The following is a 23,041-nucleotide window of genomic DNA, read 5'->3' as shown; positions in this document are numbered from 1 at the left end:
CACGCCAGCTCCGCGGAGGCGGCCGGCCGCCCGCTCGCAGTCCGCTAGGATAACCGGCGGACGCTCTGTGAGACACCGTCGTCAACAACAACAGCAGCAACTCGATAGAGACACTAGAGCGCGGTACAGCTCAGAACCGCGGTTGGCCGAAGCAGAAACTCCACCGCAAGTTCGAAGACAGGCCTCCGCGAGACGCAGACCCCCGGCCGGTCAACACAGCCAGCCGAGACGCTCCAATGCATTCTTGGACGTCCCAAAACAACACCAACCTGAAGAAGAACCTGACGAAGATTCGTACAGGCTACGCACATTCAACATAACGCAGAAAGGAGGTCAGTGCCGTAGCAACGTAGTAACGTTCATTCACCCTACTCTATATATAAATGTAAAATTTGGACTTTTACAAATCGAGTTGGCAAATGGCCTGCATTAATTCAGTGATTCCCTTATGGATGGTTCCCGTTAATCGTTCGTGCGTCTAAAACTCGGCTCGGCTTAAATCTGTGCTATCGTGAATCATGCAGAGGTAGCGTTTATGAGTTTGCATAAATCAATGCACGAGATCGTGCGCTTACTTTTGAGGTAAAAATAATTCGGCAACGAACGAAAACGTACTGACGTACTTGGTCAATAACCGACGTAAAAATATACAATAACCCAGATAAATTTCGAAAAATTAGATGTTATACAGACGTCGGCTGTCATAAAGTTTTATATGAGACGTAAATTATACACAGTTTGACACTTCTACACGGCTATCTGTTTGATAGTTTGCACTGTAAACTTTAGTAATATAAAACTCGTTTTTCTTTACTCCCAATGTCAATTCTAAAAGTCATAGAAACATCGATAAAATTTGCCTACTCTGTATAATACTGAATAAAAAAAAATTGGTTCTAAATATTTATAGACATGATAGAATCGAATTAAACAATCAATAAACAATTGAATTCGATTATATGTATTGACAAAACATTAAATTTCATGCTAGGACCAAATAATAATCTTTATTGTGATCTAAATATCTTACGGAAAATTTCAGGCACTAAAACAACCGAACTTCTGAAAGTGGGTTCCGTAATAGACACTAAGCTAATAGACCATGATGCCGTAAATGCAGTGTAATTATCCGATGGAAATACTTTTTTCCTCGCCACTACGCCGCCCACAATGGAGCGCCCTCGAAAAATTGTTGAACCATGTCGATATTTTTGCTCCGTAGTCATAAGGGTCACGTGTTTAGGAAATGCCATCTATATGCCAACAAATTAATTGCCTATACCCACGTCAATTATGAGTCAAATACCTGGATGAAAGACAGGTATTTTGTGAGTGCAGATGGAGGTGAAAGCATGATGTTATTTTCAACGAAATCTGGTTCAATGTTTTTCTGTTTAGAGACTGTTTATGATTTGTTTTTGTATTTATTATCTTGATTAATATTATGTTATACATGTGTAGAATCTTGTTGTATCTTTCATTCTCATCTAAATCTAAATTAATCAAAATAGACTGAAATGTTGTTATTATTTCTCTTAAATATCTTAATGACATGTTCTCAGTTCTCGTAGCAATTAGCGGATTTTGGTCTTACATTTGGTAAACCGTGTATACCGTATATATTCGGTATACAGCTGAATAAACTACTTATTTATAAATCCATATTCTGCGTTCTGGATATTTCTCTCCAAACAGAATGCTAATCGAATTAATCGTTGTTGAATTAAAGCATTTTTTTATTATTAGGTTAGGTTTTTTATTGTTAGGTCCTAGGGTTGTTCATCAAGTTAAATAAACAATGCCTAAATATCTTGATTTTGTAACTTTAATGATACACGTAGTGACTATTTCATATTTAGATTTTATGCTCAGCAGAGGTTTATCTTTATTAAAGACCAATTGGGTCTAATTGCATTGTGACCTTTGTCTTTTCACAATTAATTTTTTAAAAAGGTTTCCCGTTTTTATAAGCTTCGTAAATATATAAACGGAGAAATTCATCTTTTATGACGTCTAGACTAAGGATGTATGAGAAATATAGCTGTAATTTTATTTGATATTAAAGTACGTTGTATTGCAGTTAGTACTCAGTATGTTATAAAGTATTGGATTTTACGATCAACTCCTCATCTAAGATGACGTCTTAAACGAAGGTCACAGGGCTTATAATTGCATGTAAAATTGTCGTTGGTAAATTTGAGTGGAAAAAGAGATTTAGACGGAAAGCTTGAGTGTGATTATTTAGCCTAGGATATCTCAGTCTTTAACTATGGTTGGGTCGTAAGGTAATAAATAATCTCTTTCTTGTAGTGAGTTCGGCGTATTGTGATTTTGATATGTTAGTGAGCAATCGCTTCGGTGGTTCGCTTGATGGTAAGCGATTACCAGCGCCCAGGTAAATTTGCAGAGGTAGGGTATATTCTTCAATATTCAGATGAATTCTCTGGCTCCATACGTATAACCCGGAGCATGCAAAATCGATTATAGTATACAAGAAAAATATATGTAACGGTGAAGGAAAACATTGTGAGGAAACCGGCATGGCCAACCCGCACTTGGCCAGCGTGGTGAACTGACCCCTTAAAGAAGGCCTGTGTCCCAGCAGTGGGAACATATATATAGGTTGATGATGATGATGATACAATATAAATACAAATAACATGTTATTGGATGTGTCTTTAATAATAGAATGTAGATAGACGAAATAAAAACATCTAAAACAAATAATCTGCTTCATTAATCTACGCAGTACAAAATTTTTAAGTCCACGCAAGCGAAGTCGCGGATGGATAGCTAGTTTGTACATAAAAATCAATTCTGTGGGTTTTCATTTACACCAAATTGGAATATTGATGTTTAGCTGATGAAAATAATCCCCCATAAGTAAAATTTATGATATATATGAAAAATTTATTAGCTCAAATAATCCCTTTATTATAATATTTTGTTCACACATCTCCTTGACTTCATAAATAATAGTAGCTGTTTCTACAATATGACTCTAATCGCATCTGAAAGAAGCCTATTATTTATGTTTCAGTGCGAATCTATTTCGTCCCACGACTAGGACTTAACGTCTACTCTAAAGTCTGATAAGTGGGGTTAAACAACAGAAAATAAATCGTATTTCATAAATTAGATAGCGTTTAAAATTCTTTTAACGAATTATCTGCTTACTGTTTGCGGAGTGTTAGCGAAGAAAATAAATTAAGCTGAGTCTATGAGGGCGTTAAAATTTTACGGGTTTGATGTACCTCAGGGTTTCTTTTGTAACATGCAAAGAACTGTCTGGTTAGCATCTAATAATAGTTAGACAATTTAGAGCCTTAATTTGTAGGTTCAGCTCCTATGAGCCTCGAGATCTGAGTGTGTTTGTGATAAAGGTCGGGTTCTTAACACGTTTGTATTAGCAACTGTTTGTTTACATATAACCGACTTCAACAAACTCCATTTTGATTCACTTTAAACGGACAGATTTTATTCAAACTTTGTACACCCATCAAATATGAATGACAATTTAATGTGATTAACTTATTATCCTGATTAGGATCGCCAGCATTTAAAATTTAGTTAAAGCGTGTTTGTAAATATTTTTAAATTAAATATATGTATTATAAAAATTGTGAAAGTCAAATAATAAGATAAATATTGAAAATTTGCTCTAAGCTATCGCAAAGAGTCTCTTATAAATATCAGTTGAAATCAGCACATCAGCATCCATTCTCGATGGAATCAGGAATTGCCACTAAAGCAAAAAAACAAAAGAAAGTTTTTAGTGTACAAACAAAAAGAGATGGTATTTTTTTATTACGTCACAATCCTTAGTTAGTATTCGACATATTGTGTTCCCTAAAAGGGATATAAAGGTAATATCGCGAGACACAAAAATTTACGATGTTCGCTGAACTAAATTGCTAGTCCGACCTTCGCCAAGCTAAATGCCCACGGAATTAGAAATCACTCAATTGACATGTATAGGCTTGTATTAATTGTTAAACTTCTATGATGAATGCTGCTGTTTTATATATCTTGTGATATATTTAAAGCTTTGATAGTGATGGAGTATGCTTAGATAAAATACTGACACAACATAATTTAAGCCGATTGTGATAAATATCTTATAACTGCATCAGTATTTTGTTAGGGATGTAATAAAAAAATGACTCACTTTTGCATTTTCTAATATAATTCAACGTCTTGAATTTCCTTCCCTTATATTTTTGCTTTCACGACTGAAAGTTAATGTGTTGATCCATAGCTTACATTCTCTACTCAATAAGAATCAAACCAGTACCCACGTTTTACGTTTATAATCATAACACACAAAGTTATATCATGTTCCACTAATACGATTCACCGCAAAAAAATAGTTTAGAAAAAACACAATTTGAAACGTGTTATTAGTTGTCCTACAATAATCATATAATATTTTTACCTTCGTCACTTATACTGACATCTAACTAACAGTTCTATTCAAATGGAAAATACCTTGTTTATATTAATGGTAACATTTAGGTGGTTTTTTTTTTTTTTTTTTTTTTTTTAATGTCACAGTCGGCAATGGAGCTGGTGGGACGCCTGATGGTAAGCGCTACCACCGCCCATGAACATTTGTAGAGGCGTAAAGTCGATTACAGACCTTATGCCTCTACAAATGGATTGCCGACTTTAAATTGGGAAGGGATTAAGAAAGGATTGGCGAGAGGAATAAAGGAAAGGACCGGGAAGGGGAAGGAAAAGGATATGGGCCTCCGGCTCCCCCACTCACCGAACGAAACACAGCAGAATGCTATTTCACGCCGGTCTTCTGTGGGGGTGTGGTACTTCCCCGGTGCGAGCTGGCCCAATTCGTGCCGAAGCGTGCTCGACTACCACATGCGATTTTACTTACAATTCCGAACTAGGTAGACTAGGATAGCCTAGATATATCACACACGCTGAATAAACTTTTACGATATGAGATAATAAAATGTCTCATAAACAAGCCCACTTATTTTGGGTCATACTCCGCATAGTGGTCAATATAGATAGCAGTTAATGCTAGATTTCTTAGCGTTTATTATCTGTGGTATGTGTTTTAGGTATTGATAAAAAGAGATTGTTTTCCACTAAATAGAAATCATACTCAAAATAAAACAACCGAAATTCTTAGAAGTTGAAGCTGATTATAAAAACTGAAAAGATACTGTAGTCATAACATTTATTTTTTCACAAAATACGGGTACAATATAAAAAATCGAAGTTACCTAGTATAAAAAAAATCGAATTAACATTAGGTTTTTTTTTCAAATTGCATTTTAGTACGTTACACGTTATTCTTTATTTATTAATTAATTATTGAATTGAATGAAAAAGTTATTTATGAATGAATTAGTTATTCATTAAAACATCAGAAAGGGAGAATTTATCGTTAAAAGTTCTACAATTAACAGAATGTCAAATATTAAAGAAGAAGTGCGAAACTTGAGGTAGCCATCGTTTTGTTTCGAACTCGTGATTATCTTGTTATCATCAAATAGTTTGCTAACTCGCTTACGTGTTCGTATAACGTTATTGTTTAAGACTAGATCTGATGATTAGCCTTACTTGTATAGAGAGAACATAAAACATTTATTTAGCATAGAAAAAACGCATAAAACAATGTAATAATAGTGTGTTTCATAGTCCCCCAAGTAGAATCTACCGCGATCTTTGCGTTTTCCGAATGTATTTATTTATACATATTTGTTTCTCATATCCTAATAAATAGACAAACATGTATCTCAAAGTTTGGGAGTCATTGACTTCATTACTTATTACAAAATTGTAAAAAATGTCATTAATTAATTTTTCCTTTTCTTCATTAATATTATAAATATGAAAGTGTGTTTGTCTTACACAAAGCAACTGAGCGCTTCAATGTTTTGTTTGAGTCTGAAGTCAGATGGGAGGCCCGAGAGTTACACAGGCTTAATACCGAAATATCTTGCGATTTGATTAGAAAATGCAGTCAAAGCCACTCTGTTTTATTATATTTACTACCTTTTGTCCGCGAGTTACGGTTACATGTACGCGTTAATTCGGATTAGTTTAATAGATATTATTACATATTACTAGCTGCGCCCCGCGGTTGCACCCGCGTAATTTCGTATCCCGTAGGAATATTGGGATAAAAAGTTGCCTATATGTTATTCCAGTTGTCCAGCTATGTACGTACCTAATTTCTTTCCAATCGGTTCAGTAGTTTTTCCGTGAAAGAGCAACAAACATACACACATCCTTACAAACATTCGCATTTATAATATTAGTAGGATTAGTAGGATATAAACATTCCTCTTGAAACAATCCAATTAATAAAATAAAACCTCCATGAAAATCCGTTGCGTAGTTTTAAAGAGTTAAGGGACTAATGCATAGGGACATAGGGACAGAGAAAGCGATTTTATTTATAGTTTGTAGTGATTTGACCATACTATACCTATATACGCGGTAGAGTACAATGTGTTCCCGCAGTCCCATCTAAAGCAGCGCGTCGGAACACAGTGGGGTTCTAGTCGGTAGGAATCCGACATAACCCACGGCTCCTTCCCCGGTTGCCGTGGCTATCTAATGAAAAAAAACTATACGCGACTATATATATTATATACTATATATGCGACTGAGCACGTTTGGTCTCTTTTGATAATAGTGAAATAAACCCACATTTGTCTTTCTTGACCACATATGAATCATGCCGTTTTCATAAAAGCCCAATAAACCTCGTATGTTCGCAGTGTTTATTAAATACTGTTCATTTTCTAGGAGTTTGTGAGTTTGCGATAGTGGGTTTGTCTTGCAATATATGACAAAATTAAGGCACGTTTATTTCTCGTACGTCTAACGTTGCTCTTTTAGTTACGTGTCTCGTTCCAGGGTTTTTCTGTGAATCACTTCCAGCTTTATGAACTGGACTAAATTCTGTGTGTGTATTACGTGTTATATCAACTGCAAACACACACACACACACACACACACACACACACACACACACACACACACATATTTACTCATACACGCACATAATATATTATATATTTTTGCATGCGTATAGAGCATATTAAATGTTTTGCTTACATAAAATAATGAACACAAACACAGGCAAAGGCGATCTCTTAACACAATTATCATACCTAAACTCTATTTATTAATTTATTTTAATACTTACATTCATTTGTATGCAAAAAAATATGCAATTGGAATATATTGGATTTGGATAGTATAGATAAAACAGGAGCTTTCACATTTATTGATTCATATCGTTATTTACTTATTCGTTAGATAGAGCACAGATAAGATACAAGTGGGATTTATTTATTATCTGTGGATGGTATTTTGCACGAAAAGTATTCAAGGTTATTTAAAAGCTTAATTGAAAGAAGGTGCCATAACATATAATTATATCTATCATTGAAATAAAACAACAAACAAAGTTAAGAAACAAATAAACGAGTGATTAGTAATCAATTTAAAAGTATACTGAAATGTTGTGTTTAAATCTTCAAAAGATAGATATAATTTATCCTACCGATCAATTCTTCAGGTGCCCGTGTGTTTTAAAGAAATTAATTTAAAATTATTATTAGGGAAGTGTAATGTATAACCATATGTTGCCTGTTAAAAATAGCTACAAGTATTTTTAATTTATTGTTTAAACACATATTATCATACTATAATAATACTACAAGACAAATAAATATTATATATTCTAATAGATAAATAATATATTTTTACTTGAAATACTTTTTAAATTACTCATACATGCTTTTATTACGACTGCATGAGACGACGTGAAAAAAAAATCATTCAAATAATAAAGCCAATAACTAATCGCCATACTGAAAAAGATTAGCTTACGCATGAGAAAAATAGGAAATCATTATTTTAATATATTATCTACATTGCCGCTTTTCCCGCGCAATATTATTTATCCAACGTCAAATCATGTAAAGCGGATTATGTTAAACGTTAATACTCGCTTAACGCTTAACGATATCGCACATTTACAAATGTATTTTTGTACTGATAATACTCTTAATAAATTCGATTCGACGATATTGGAAATATTTGCTAAAAAAAATATTGCCATCCTTATGCATATTATGAATGCGAAGTGTTTGTTTGTCTATACGTCGCAATGGAACGATTTTCTGATATGAGCCGCGGGTTCGAATCCCGCCTTGTGATCAAATTTTTCCTTGTCTTTTTCTAATTTAGTAAAGTAAAAAATTTGTAATTTATGAAGTACTAGGCGCTCTTCCCGGCTCTGCCCGGATATGGAAATTCCTGTTTTATCCCAGGGAGAAAAACTATCCTATCACCCAAGTCAGCTTGAGCGTGATTGACGGACAAACATTATTTATAATATTATTATATTATATATAATTTTATTATATATAGTGTAAAAAAACTATAGACAAAATATAAAATCTTATTTATTTGATTATTTACTCTATATCCGATGGAAACGGAACATAATATACAGACCTTACACTAATCCGATGCCAGGCCGGATGATAAACTATTCGACCCCAAATTTCCATTGTCCCATATGCAAATCGTTCTAGCCGTCTTTTATTTCAACAAACATGGAAATTACATTAAGTATAAAAGAGCCTTTCGTCTCCGCACGACCACATCGAGTTTACAAAGAACTAAAGAAGATAGACTATGCCAATATGGAATAACTAGCTGCGCCCCGCGGTTTCACCCGCGTAAGTCCGTATCCCGTAGGAATATCGGGATAAAAAGTTGCTTAATCCAGTTGTCCAGCTATCTACGTACCAAATTTTATTGCAATCGGTTCGGTGGTTTTTGCGTGAAAGAGCAACAAACACACACATCCTTACAAACTTTCGCATTTATAATATTAGTAGGAATTAGTAGGATTCTACAATTAAACGAACTTACCTGAAGTGGCTATTCACAATGCAGGGAATGTATCAACTACATAGTAAATTTAGAAGAACGTCTTGGGCCAAGACACCTGTATCTTTGGCTTGGGTTGATTTTGAGAACCATTACAAAGAAACGAATAAATCAATATAAATCAGAAAAGCGTGCGTCGGTTTCTAATGTTTAATTATTTTTATGTAATATCGGGCAATGAGCCGGTGGTCCGCCTGATCGATAACCATCGCCCAATAAACATTCGCAGTTGCAATGTCTTTGCGAATGCGCTTCCTACTTTTAAGGGGTAAGGGAAATGGAAAGGATTGGAAACTGAAAAGAATGAATGGACTGGGAAAGGTGAGGAAAGAAAACAAGCCTATAGCTCCCCCACTCTCAGCTTTCCGCTGAAGAGAAGTTTGAGTAAAGAGGCAACGGATAATCGTGTTTGCGTCATCAGATATAAACATTTAAAATAAGTAGATAAAGAAATAATCTATTTGGCAGTTATTAGTAATGTTCAATATAATTTTGTTTCATCAAAACATGAACCGAAAGATTTTTTACTTAAATGAACCGTTAGGAATAATGTTATGTTTTTCCTAGAATTTTTTACGATTTTTAAACTCCAATATATGATTAAAATGAGTTACCAAAAGAGACAGACGACGAAGGCGCCTTATTTTTCACTATTTAAATATAACGGTTATGTTAAAAAATAAGTAATATATAAATACATTGTCTATATAAAAACATCTTAATGCTTTAAAACTAAAAACGTATCGAACAATTTTTATTATAAATCATTTCGTTTTATGAATAGATACGTAACGAATGTTTTACGTACATTACTGGTTCAAATACCCAATTCACAATAGCAGTGAGATATAGCCTTCTGTAAGGGATATTGGAAGATAAATGATAGGGTTTAACTCCCACGAACGAGCTCCGTTTTATCCAGAATTCAGATCCGAATTGAATTCATGCAGTGTGAGACATGGCGACTTATAGCTGATTAAAATTGAAGTATTGATAAATTGTTTTTAATATTTATGATATTGAAACATAGTGCGATATTAGACTGTATTTGAAATCTTTCTGTTCCATTTGAAAATGCACGATTGATCCTTTAGCTTTGATTATTTTGAGCTTATGACTTCTGTACAGAGTTCCATTTACCTGCACTAGGAAGCGATCTCGTAAAAAATTGTTATAATTAGTTGTAAAAGCAACGTTATTTTTGTAGTGTAATAGAAAAAAGCGTAGATTAAAACAATTATAACATTCAAGTTCTAGTAATAATACATACCCGCACTTGCCCAACATGGTGGATGGACTAAACTCTCATAGGAGGCCCGTATCCCTGACGTGGAAAATTGATGGCTTGACATGTATGGGCTGATAATGATGATGATGGATTATGCATAATCCAAGAATCTTCATACCCCTACTAATATTACAAATATGAATATAACTCTGTCTGTCTCTCGCTGTTTAAACTCCTGAACCGATGTTCATGAAGTTGGATACAGAAATAGTTTGATTATGGTTGATTGAGTCACAATAGATCTTTGTCACAGTTCCTATCACTCGTATGACCGCCTCCTTGGCACAGTGGTAAACGCGTGAGCGTAGAACCGAGGGGTCCTGGGTTCAATTCCTGGTCGGGACGCACAAAAAAAAACTAGTCTCGGTCTGGCAGGACACAGAAGCCTGATCACCTACTTGTCCGTAAAAAAAACAAATGTACATCATCTGCCCCATACCCCATTAGGGGACACGGGACTTCACTTTCTATCACTCGTATAAATACGTAATTATTTTTAACAATTTGTCAGAACTGGACCAAATTTAAGTGGCACTAAACGAGATGACAGACTGACAGAGGCGAAGGTCTTTAAATCCTGATTGACGCATTTCTTGTCATAGACCTCAAGTAATATGGATATAGACGTAGTCTGGAAAATTAGAAATGTGTTTTTTGAAATGAAATGAAAATTATTTATTGCATAAAAAATCAAAAAATAAGCAGGCGTACAAAAACTCAAATTAAATTCGCAAAGGGCGGCCCTATCGTTATGTAGCGATCTCTACCAGGCGACCCTAACAATAATGGAAAATAAAAATAAAAATATTATTTGTATGTTGAGAGGTTCAAAATAAACGTTACTGTTATAAAATCAAGTACCTGGATAACCGAGCTTTGCTCGGTTTAACTTCGTGAAGTTAGATTGTTTATAAGCGTTTTTTCCCAAGATCGTTTAGGCATTTTTAAGTGAACACGTGCATTAAGAAGACACAAAACAATATAAACAATTAGTCTAACCTCAAAGCAAACATTCATTGACTTCGTTACTTAACAACGCCATCTGCTGGAAAAAATAGTATTAGTATTATTATTCGCGAATAGAAGAGAGTCAGGAAGAGTCGCTAAGTTTAAGTCGATAAAACACGAATATGGCATTTTCTAAAAAAGATTCCTAGCTAGATCGATTTATCGCCCCCGAAACCCCATAGTATATAGATACTAAATTTCATGAAAATCGTTTAAGCCGATTCTGAGATTCCAATTATATATATATATATATATATATATATATATATATATACAAGAATTGCTCGTTAAAAAGGTATAAGATATGCCGGTATCACGTTTTATAGTTTTCTTCATTCGTATAACAAAGCTTTTTTAAAACTTAACGTATCATGAGTTTTTAAGCTTTTTGAGAATATGCTTTGTCCGATATTTCGAATATCGTATACATTATTAACTTAAATATTTGCTTTTATGCAAAGCCGGGGGCATCAGCTAGCTAGCAATATTTCCACTAATTGCCTTACCAATGCCATCACTCCCATACATCACGAAATGTGAAACCGAATATTTTAGCGATATTTGACGTACTAAAAGCGTTGTGATATTTATTGAGTAAATTGATAGATACTTGAGTGTAACTAGATTTCTATTTTTCGGTATGAAAGAGTTAAATATATATGACTAGCTGTTCGCCCCGGCTTCGCCCGTGGTACATATATAGTCTATGTTACTCGTGGATAATGTAGCTTTCGAATTGTGAAAGAATTTTTAAAATCGGTCCAGTAGTTTTTGAGCCTATTCATTACAACCAAACAAACAAAGTTTTCCTCTTTATAATATTAGTGTAGATGTATGACAAATACAGTGTTTATTTAGTAAATATATCATTATATATTAAATTTTAATGGCAAATTAGCATGTTTAAAACGAAAGAGGATAAAATGACCTGATTGAATGAACTGAGAGTTCAAAGGTACAGGTTGGGGGATGATATTGGGTCATGTGATTTTATACGGTCATCGATAGATTCATGAAAAATAATAAGGAAGCACGTAGTCCCGTATAAAAATAGTGGAACACAATTGTATGATGATTTTCCCAATAAATTTGAATGAAAACCCGCTAATCTCAGGAATTCCTGGGCGGATTTCACAAATTCTCACCTTGTATAAGCAATCCCCGAGAGTTGAGGCTGTATACGTGCGAAACCGGGTCGTAGCACTAGATATAATGATATAAATAGAAGTTGTCTTTCAAAGTGTCTTATGCGAGTGGCGAATCCTTCTTAATTGTATGAACAAAACAAATGTTTTGGGTTACTCTCAAATATCTTTATAAGCTTATTTTTAAGCTATTGCATGGCTTCTCTCGCGGGCCTTGAGCGTGGAAACCGAATCTAGAAATTCCGTAACGAAAACAACCTAAAACCCCCCACTTCGACAGGATGAATGACCGAAAAAATGCTATGTAAATAGCCTTACCGCGGCAGTCTCCGAGTGTCACACGTCTTTTTTTTTATTTTCGTGTAGTAATTTCTTCAAAATTCGAGTCATTTTTAGAGTTCGAGTTTAAAAACACAACATCCTTATATTAGTCCTTTATTTAAATAGACCTTTTCTATTTTAACATATAACGTTTTTATTCCACTTACCAGTTGCAAATGCTCCGTTAATTGTTGTCCTGTTAACAACGGCTAGTAACATAGTTCTATTATATAAAAGCACAGATAATATAATATTATGCTAGGGCATAAAGCAAAGAGGTTTTATTTGTTACACTATGTTACGTGTGGAATGTAGGTAAGTTTTCAAGAATTGGTTTTAGTATCAGTGATTCCTTTAAAATATTAGCTTTACAAAAGTTTTCGCTTTTAGAATTGCAATGTTATGTTATACAGGTTACCTAATAATAAACAAACTGTGATTTGAATGAATGAAGAATTAAACGTTGTAAATCGAAATTATTATTGTCCCTTTTGTAGTGCCATTAGAGATATAAAAAAGTGAAGTCCCGTGTCCCCTACTGGGGTCTGGGGCAGATGATATACATCTGTTTCACTGATCGATTTTCTTTATGGACAAGTAGGTGATCAGCCTTCTGTGTGCCTGCCAGACCGAGACATTTTTTTTTTATTGTCCCCACCGGGAATCGAACCCAGGACCCCTCGGTTCTACGGTCACGCGTTTACCACTGTACCAAGGAGGCGTCATTAGAGATATAGCAACTTGAAATACAAAACATTAATAACTAGGATTATTGACTAGGAATGCTAATTCCAAAAACCATCAGTTCAATATAACAACTTAATTTTAAAACGGATATTAAAAATCGTTTTTCAATAATATCGATTCTGTTATACCAAATATTTAACAATTCACTAAATTGACATGATTGAGAATTTTGGCGGTAAAATGCCGAATAACTGTCAATCATTCAAGATGTCGTATTCAGTCACAGATAAAACATGAAATTACCGCTTCAATTTAAATGCGTTCAGAATTACGTAAGACAAAATTGTATTAAACATTTTTTTGTTATGACGTCAATATTACTTCGTACTTACTTTTCAAATAAATGAAACTAATTTTTCAATTTGTCCTGCTAATCCTCTATTTAATAAGAATATTATGGATGGAGGAATTGCCGACCAAAATAGCTGATCAGATCTGTATAAATATTCTTATCGAGAATATAGTCTGTATTAGAATTAATCCTATTTGTACATGTGTACTTTCAACGTAAGTGAAACCGCAGGATCCATATAGTTAATTAATCACAATCATTAACGTGTAGCCTGTTATATTTAACAAACTTTGCATAACGAAAATTGAACACATTTCTAATTGAGAATCACGGGAGGCAAAATTGCGTCATGTATTGAAGGCAATTAAAAGAGCTGTTACATCATTGTCGTTCCAGTGTGTTTTTAAGATAACTCCACGGTATATAAAGACTTTTTTCATACAGTTTTTTAAAGATAGTAACACTTCGTTACAGATTAAATAATAATATGCAAGGCTGTATGAGTACATGAATATTAATGATTTTATTTTATTTTTATTTAGGATGAAGGTATCTTGTACTAAACTTTTTAACGTGATTCTTGACAATCTCACTTCCTACAAGTCCTATTATTTTTTATTATTAGTCCTCTACTACAGTGATGTACTTAGCTATAAAGTAAGTTAAGTGTTTGATTTAATTTAATTTAAATTGAATTTGAATTATAAATGCGAAAGTTTATAAGGATGTGTGTGTGTTTGTTGCTCTTTCACGCAGAAACTATTGAATCGATTGCAATGAAATTTGGTACGTAGATTGGTACGCAGCTGGACACACATTTTATCCCGATATTCCTACGGAATACGGACTTACGCAGGTGAAACCGCGGGGCGCAGCGAGTTACAAAATAAAAAAAGACACCACATTTTAGCTAAGTTTTTCTGCGTTAATAATACTAATGTTGACAATTTACAAGGTGAAACGCAATTTAAATAACATTCGAGCATAATATTCCATGAATCGCAAGTCTCTAGAACCATTCCTGTTTCCACGGAAGTAATTATTTTTAATGAGATCGCAGCCTGATTCGCCTTATAATACGTCACAATCACAATTAGTGGGGTTATGGGGATGATGGGATCATTTCATGTCTAAACGGTGGATTAGCGAAGCTTTGAGACATTCTTAACTGCTTGTGTAATCTGTTTTTTATAATATAAGATAAATATTGAAAAGATAAGTATTGTTTACTATATTAATTATTATTTATTTTTTTAACCGACGTCAAAAAATAACTTAGAGGTTCGAGGTTCTTAATTTGATTGTCCTTTTTTGGGTGAACCGATGCAGTCTACCTTTCCGTAGTGCTTGCTATATAAAAGAGGAAAGCTATAATATATTCATATATATATATATATATATATATATATATACCTAAATTCCTAAAAATGTGGCAACATTGCATATAATATGTAGGTACCTGCTTTATAAGACAGTTATACATAACATCGGGTAATCTACCGAGAGATGAACGTCGCTGACGTGTGTGATTAAGGCTTGATTGAGACTATATCAAACACTATTTCTATAAATTTATCATTATACTTATTTATATTTCTATAAATTTATTATTAGCATATATGGAAGCGACTTTGCTTTATACTATGTAGTGAGGACAATATTATTATTGTAAATTTATGGGTAATAGATGAGAAATTTATCAAATACAGATGTGCCGATTGATTCAGATTTTTTAATGTGCGAGTCGAGCATGCTGCTATAAGAATTGATCCAGCTTGCTACGAAGGTACTGCACTCCTACAGAAGACTGGCGTGATATAGAAGTACTACTGTGTTCTGTTCGGTGGTCGTGGTCTTCACCCTCCATCCATTTCTTTATTCCCATCTCCAATCCTTTCCTTATCCCTTAAAAGCGGACAACACATTGAAAGTATCCCTAAATTAATGAAATTTAAGTTATTGAAACCACGATTAAAACAAATGTTAATTAAAATCAGATAAAGGAACTCAAACAAATCTATTTAAAAGCCTCACAATTAACAGCTTACAGAATTACGACTAGTTCGCAAATAAAAGGCGAGGGAAACAAGAAAATAAATGTTCTGAACTATACAGCAGAGCAATTACCTAAGGGACGCAAGTTTGAATAAAATGTATGCCATTCAGAGGCTTTTCGAGTCCATTCTGATTGTAAAGAGGAATAAAATTGAGCTAGCGTAAGCTGTTTTAAGGGTTTCTTTAATTCTTTATCACCTTCTGTTTCACAACGGGTTGGTAATATATTCTGGTGTTTTAATTTTGTTTTATAAACAAATATGTGTGCTCTCGTTACTGTTTAGAAGAAAATACTTTTAGTTATTTAAGAAGATTTTCGTTGCCATGGATATAATAGAACAATAATTGTAGTATGTATTTAAAAGTCATTTGCTTTCTAATAGCTCCAGCACGCATAGAGCATAAAAACCGTTCGCAGAATTTTCATCCTATAATTGGAAACTAGTCAAACATCTTGTACTAGTTAAAACGTGAAGTAAAATCGATCGCAGCACGATGAAATACATCTGTCGCATGCGACAGAAAGTTTTATTGAAAGTCATTCATACTGTGTGTTGTTTTGAAATATAAATGCACCTCTATACTAATATTATAAAGTAGAAGAGTTCGTTTGTTTGTTTGAAAGCGCTAATCTCAGGAACTACCGGTCTGTATTGAAAAATTCTTTCAGTTTTAGATAACCCATTTGTTGAGGAAGGTTTTCGGTTATATATGTACCACGGGCGAAGACAGGGCGGAACGTTAAAAGTATAAACTAAGGAAAACCTATGTATATTGTGTATTTTACGTAGAAAACTACTACCTTTACGAGAATACTTTTTGGATTTTTTACATGGATTTTTTTTTAATAAACAAATGTTTTTAAAAATGTTAATTAAGAGAAATTAATTGTTATTTATTTTGATACTATAATATTATTTCTTTCTTTAGTTATTATCCCCATATAATTTAATTGCCCGAAAAGGTGCCAATCCTGATTGGGTCGTAGGTTCTAGGAACAACTATTGAAAAGCTGTGATCTGAATATATCTGTATATAATACAGGTAGTATTATCTACTATCCAAGAAGTTGTATTGCGCAATTTATTTCGACATAAGATTTAAAATTGCGACGGTAGACACGATTTACTCTTGTCTCCCTTCTAAAACCTATTTCAAAAAATAAACGAATCAAATCCAACCCGTAAGTAATGAGATCAGCTTCCGCAAATATAAATGAAATTCGATCCGTATCGATGTCTCGGCGAAAAATTGTATTTCGCCCCAAACCTAGCATCTTACGTGTGATATTTGGAAACCCTTATGCCTCAATTGTATAAGATAGGGTGTTTAACAGTCGAGTATAATTTCCATTGAAGCAATGTAGATAAAATATCCATGTAATTGTAGATTTAAAAACGTATAACAGAGGGAAGGCATTAGCATACAAATTAAAAAACGAATCATCAAAATCGCTTCACCCAATAGAAAATCTGACATACAATTTGAGAATTGTCTTTTTTTGAAGTCGGTTGAAAACAGGATCAGGTACCTATAGCCCTGTATCGATTCATGTCTATTGACATGCACGGTAGGTAAGCCTACGTGCTGTGCATGCCCGCAACCCTTTTCATAGGGGATATTTGAACAACCCAAAATAAAAGAATAGAGCTAAAATCCCGCACAATATATCTGTGGGAGTATATTATAGCTTCGCGCATGGATTTTTGTTTAAATTTTAATATTTCATAGTACTAAATTATATTTAGAATTGTCTTATTTAGAACTGTATCCCCATGACCACGCTCGCTGTAAAGTGTTCGAAACGTCGGGTTAATAATATAATAAATAAATAATTAAAATCCAAATTTAATTTTTAGTTTTATAGCATTGAAAATTTAACAAAGGCCGCGTTCCATCGATACAATATTGTAATCATTGAAATAATGTTTCGTATTGGTTGTGATGGTTCTTGATCATCTCAATAGATGGCGTGGGGTGCCCCTTAGGCACATGAAACCGAAAGAATAGTAGAAATTTGATTACTGTGGCAGGATCACGGGTGGCCGAGAGGCTAGGCGTTGCTACGGTTAGGCAAGATACGCAGGTTCGAATCCTGCCTCGTGATCAAATTTTTTCTATTCTTTCAAAATTTCTAATTCAAAATTTCTAATTAAAATCCGTTAAAAAGTCTTTAATTTCTAAACAGAATTGTCTTTTACATAAAGGTTAAAAATAGCTTCACCTGTATGTGTATGTTTGCATCCAACCGACTCCTTTAGATACGACTTTGACTGGTTTAATCCACACTATGTACACATCAAGGATCGGTGACGATAACTTCAGGAGCTTCTCTTATTATCCTAATTAGGATGGCGAGGATTGGATAATTAATTTACGTATACTCTGTATACGAGCAAATGAGGAAATGTAGTTAATTCTGTAATTGAGGAGTGTTTCTAGTTTTTCGGATGTATATCTATTATTATTGAGTATTTATTTGTAAACACTTCAAATTATAATTTCATGAGTATAATTTTATTATGGGGTAAGCCTGAAGCTCATCTATTTGTTCTTCCCTATAAAAGCAAAGAGATGTCGATGAGAATAATTGTCAAATCAATAAAAACGTATGTCATTTTTAAGGCAGACATTAAACTATCATTTATCTTGGATCATATAAGTGATCATGTGTTTGGAACATTTTAATTGACAATTTAATTTAATTAAAAATTAATCAAACCTCTATTGAATTATTCAATAAAATTGACTCACAGAACTGTGATCCAAATTATGATAGTGTCATATCCCCTTACGCACAACCGACAATGTATGAATCCATAATTAAATATATGCTTTCAGTGCCAGATTGTATTCGTAAAAAACTATGTTACCTTGCGAAATTTCGTAAAACCTTCTAAATAACTATACTACTGACGAAAGCTAATTCAATGAAAACGATGTAAAGAAATAAAGTTAAAAGGATAACTCAATCATGTCCATATTTGAGGTCACATCCGTGTGTTTTTTCAATGCATTATCCGTCCGCCAAATCTTTGTATCAACGGAATCCTCAGTGATACAGAATATTTAATTTAACCGGATGTTATAATATAGATATCTACATTAGAAATAAAAAAAATCCATACAATTCCTTACATCATTACGTAATTATATGAAATGGATCAGACTTCAAATAGATGAGTGGGTAGCTCTTATAGCAATTATATTAATTTATTTTTCGCTTAGAGTGGTTTGAAGTCGAAACATAGTTGTTATCATATTTTGAACAACGCCAGCATATTTACTTGTATTTTACTTTCAAACTAAACAATTACTTATTTACATTACTTGTACAATTATTCTTAACAAAAACAAAACGCCTTCAAATTGTCAGACGTAGACCAAATTTTAATAGGACCATATGGGAGGCACTAGCTTTCAATAAAATGAAGTATCATAAAAATTTAAACTTCTATACATTGAGATAACCCGAAAAACGCTAAGCCAATATCATCATTATAAAACCACAAAGACACTTATCACAAGTGACCTTTAAAATCCATCGTTATATTATCAGCAAGATAGGAAACAAACCTGACCCAATGCTCAATACACTACCCTAAAACAATGAGAACACCCACAAAAAATTGCCTTCAAAGCTTTCGAATAACCCCAAAACAAACCAATTCGTACCAAAGCACGCTTGACTCAGCGTTGAATAAATTCGTTATATTTACGGTACAGTGCAATTTGTTTTGTTGATAAAATTTTCAAGGATTTGCCACTCGCTACGTTATTCAAACGTATCATACATGCAGGCGTTCTTTGATGTCACGAGGCATGATAAAACCTCTATTATTGTAGATCAGTCAATGAAAAGGGTGTTCGGACTGTTGGTGACTTCTTACGGAAAACATTTTCAATGCATACTTCGATGTGATAGAGGAACTGTATGTAAAAGCATTTTAAACATGACATGTCAAGAAAAGTGACAGCTAAATATATGATAGCAATTCTGTGCGTTCAAAGCACAGATAAAAATGGAATTTCATTAATAAATTGCTTATGACATGTGATATAATCTGTGGCAGAGTCGAGAACAAATTATCGCATTGAGGGTTTCAGTGTCTCAAATAGTCTAATTCGAAATGATATAGATAATATAATGTTATTTTAAACAATATCTACTAGTTGTTTCAAAAAAGGCCGCATATGCAATCGAGTAATGGGCTACTGTTGTTTCGAACTTTAAATAGAAAGAGGTATTTAAAGCTATACTTAAAATAACTTTGTCGTGTTTCTAAACTTGTGACTTTAAAGTTTCTTATTTTAATTGCTGCAATTTTTCAGGCTACGATGTAGTTTAGACTATAAATAGATCAATTTATTTAAAAGCAGCTATTTGTTCGCGGCTTCGTCCGCTTTGTAAAGGGAAAAGATAGACAGCCCTGGAGTTGTCCCCGCATTCCCAATGGAAAGCCGGGATGAAAACTAACCTATATTCTTTTTCAGGTCTCAAACTATGTCTGTACCAAATTTCATGCAAATCGGTGAAGTGATTTAGGCCTGAAAAAGAGAAAGACAAAGAGACAGTTGCTTTTGTATTTTATTTTGGTAAGCGTGTAATATATGAACTTAAAACGTACAAATTTCTATCCTATTAGGGACTATATTTATTTGTGAGAATGTCTGTGTGTGACTGATAATAAAATGCAAATATCAACATTGCATATGTGTGTCCTTACACTCGTTTTATATTCAAAGTTTCTATATTCAAAGATTAATTATATATTCTAAGATAAGTTAATAACATTAAAAGCCCATTATGGTTATATAAATAGATACACTTAACACTATCTATATAATATTCATATTAAATTTAATACCAGTACAATACAACCTCGCTCATTGGATTTTAATAAATAACATTATCGAAATCATTCAACAAAATTCACAAATGCTTTCATTACAAATGTATTCCGGTGCTTTTGTAAAGATTAATAATTTAATTGTTCAATTGTATCATTGTTAAACCTCATTTATGTGTCAATTGCAATATTTGATAAGAATTATTGTATTGCTAGCTGCGCCCCGCGGTTTCGCCCGTGCAAGTCCGTATTCCGTAGGAATTTCGGGTATAAAGTTACCTATATGTTATTTCGGTTGTCCAGCTGTCTACGTATCAAGTTTCATTGCAATCGGTTTAGTAGTTTTGTGTGAAAGAGCAACAAACACACACACATCCTTACAAACTTTCGCTTTTCTAATATTAGTAGGATATAAGTTTTGATCCTTGTTAATAAAGCTAATTGTTGATGTAAATATGTCAGCGAATTATTCCAATAAAAATAGGAGTATCAAAAATTTAACGAACTCTTTCATAAATATATTTTTGTAATATCATTTCTGATCAACAACAATAACAACAGAAACGAAACGAAACAACAGAATCTTGTTCCGTAAACAACATCGCATGTTTATGAAAATTTTCCATTTATTCTTTCAATCATTTTATTTGATTGGTCATCCCGACACCTCGGCCTTTAACAGCCTAATCAGATTTAGATCAAGTTCAATGGTTAATTCACCTTTTTCGCTTTTAATCGACTGGAGGAAGATATTCGATAAAATCGCAAAAAAGGTACGTATCTTTAGAAATTAAAAACTTTTAAACGGATTTTAAACGCGATTTATTCATTATATTGTTAATCCGACGTTTCGAACACTTTACAGCGAGCGTGGGGGTCTCCCCGTGACCACGCTCGCGGTTAAAAAGTTTTTAATTTCTAAATGTATGAAACTCGCGTGAAATCAAACACAAAAAAATACTAAGGTACTTATCGTTCATCTATATATAAAAAGGAAAGTCGTGTTAGTTACACTATTTATAACTCAAGAATGGCTAAACCGATTAGGTTGAAATTTGGTACAGAGATAGTTTTAGACCCGAGAAAGGACATAGGATAGTTTTTATCCCGGAAATCTAACGGGAACGTGAACTTTGTCGGTAACCCCCCGAGTCTATCTTACCCGTGACTACGCGAGCAAAGCCGCGGGCGGAATGCTAGTTAATTTATGAAAAGAAAACAGATATATTATTTAAAACTGAGGAATCAGTTTGAAATGGGAATAAATTGTTTATATAAATCCGTAGAATTATAAATGGCCGCTGCAGTTGTTCTATGAATTAATCCAAGACAACTTTGAGTAAAACTAATAAATAATTATCAATGCTATAGTAACGCTTTATAATTCTGCATAAATTAAGAATTATTTTCTTTTTATAAAGCGCTGCTTTATCGCTATTGAGCGATATCTTCCAGCCAATCCATAGTTTGTTGGCGAAAATAACACACAACATTAATATACAAGTGCGCATCACTTTCCATTGCTATAAAACCATTGAATGCGAAATTTGGATCCGTACCAAAGGAAATGTTGTCCAAAAATAAAGACCACGCCCCCAAATAGAATTATTATATTCTTGGTATCATAATAAAGTTATGTAACTCACGCGTTTACGGATTGATTGCGTAGTTTATTATTTCTGTCTGACATATCATTTTCGTAGCTTTCATATATGATATGATAATATTGTAAATGCGAAAGTTTGTGAGGATGTGTGTGTGTTTGTTACTTATTCACGCAAAAACCGCTGAACCGAATGCAATGAAATTTGGTACGTAGACAGCTGGACAACTGGAATAACATATAGGCAACTTTTTATCCCGATATTCCTACGGGATACGGACTAACGCGGGCGAAACCGCGGGGCGATGTTAGTTTATGATAAAGCCCGCGGTTACTCTCGCGTGGTACCCTAGTAAATAGTAGCCAATGTGCTTTCAGACTGTAATATTTCAAACATATGTCCTACTAATCATCATCATCGTCAACATCATCGTCATCGTCATCATTATCATCAGCCAGTATCGACTTATATGTTACCGTGTAAAAAGAGCCAAATTGCAGATCGACGCTGTATAAAACATCAAGACTAATCCTCAAATACTTTCCATTTTATTATATAAGCAGGAAATAGGACTATTACTTCAGAAGATTATAACAATTCAGCAATATTTCGTTGTTAGAAGAATTGTAAATGATACTCTAGAGACTTCGTATAATGTCTTCATTTGGCAAGGATGATGAGTAGGATTATCTATTTATTTCCTCGGAAACGAAAAATGTATGAAACAGACGTGCAAAGTATTTCATCATCATCAGCTCATATACGTTCCCACTTTGGGACACTGGCCT

At 33.6% G+C, this 23,041-nt stretch overlaps 1 protein-coding gene across 1 annotated transcript in view; it reads left to right on the top strand.

Annotated features, from left to right (window-relative positions):
* Position 1: 1 nt before the first annotated feature.
* The window catches only part of LOC119828188 (GTP-binding protein REM 1), a gene marked incomplete at its 5' end in the record, with an annotated part of 94,214 nt that continues 71,174 nt past the window's right edge, over positions 2-23,041 (top strand). The window contains one exon of the mRNA XM_038350288.1: positions 2-332. Coding sequence (XP_038206216.1) covers positions 2-332 — 331 coding nt within the window. The remainder of the gene's footprint in view (positions 333-23,041) is intronic.

This window comes from Zerene cesonia, chromosome 7, assembly GCF_012273895.1.
Source record: "Zerene cesonia ecotype Mississippi chromosome 7, Zerene_cesonia_1.1, whole genome shotgun sequence".
NCBI classification, from domain to species: domain Eukaryota; kingdom Metazoa; phylum Arthropoda; class Insecta; order Lepidoptera; family Pieridae; genus Zerene; species Zerene cesonia.
The sequence above is the reverse complement of the archived record's forward strand: the minus strand, read 5'-3'. Positions and strand labels throughout refer to the sequence as shown.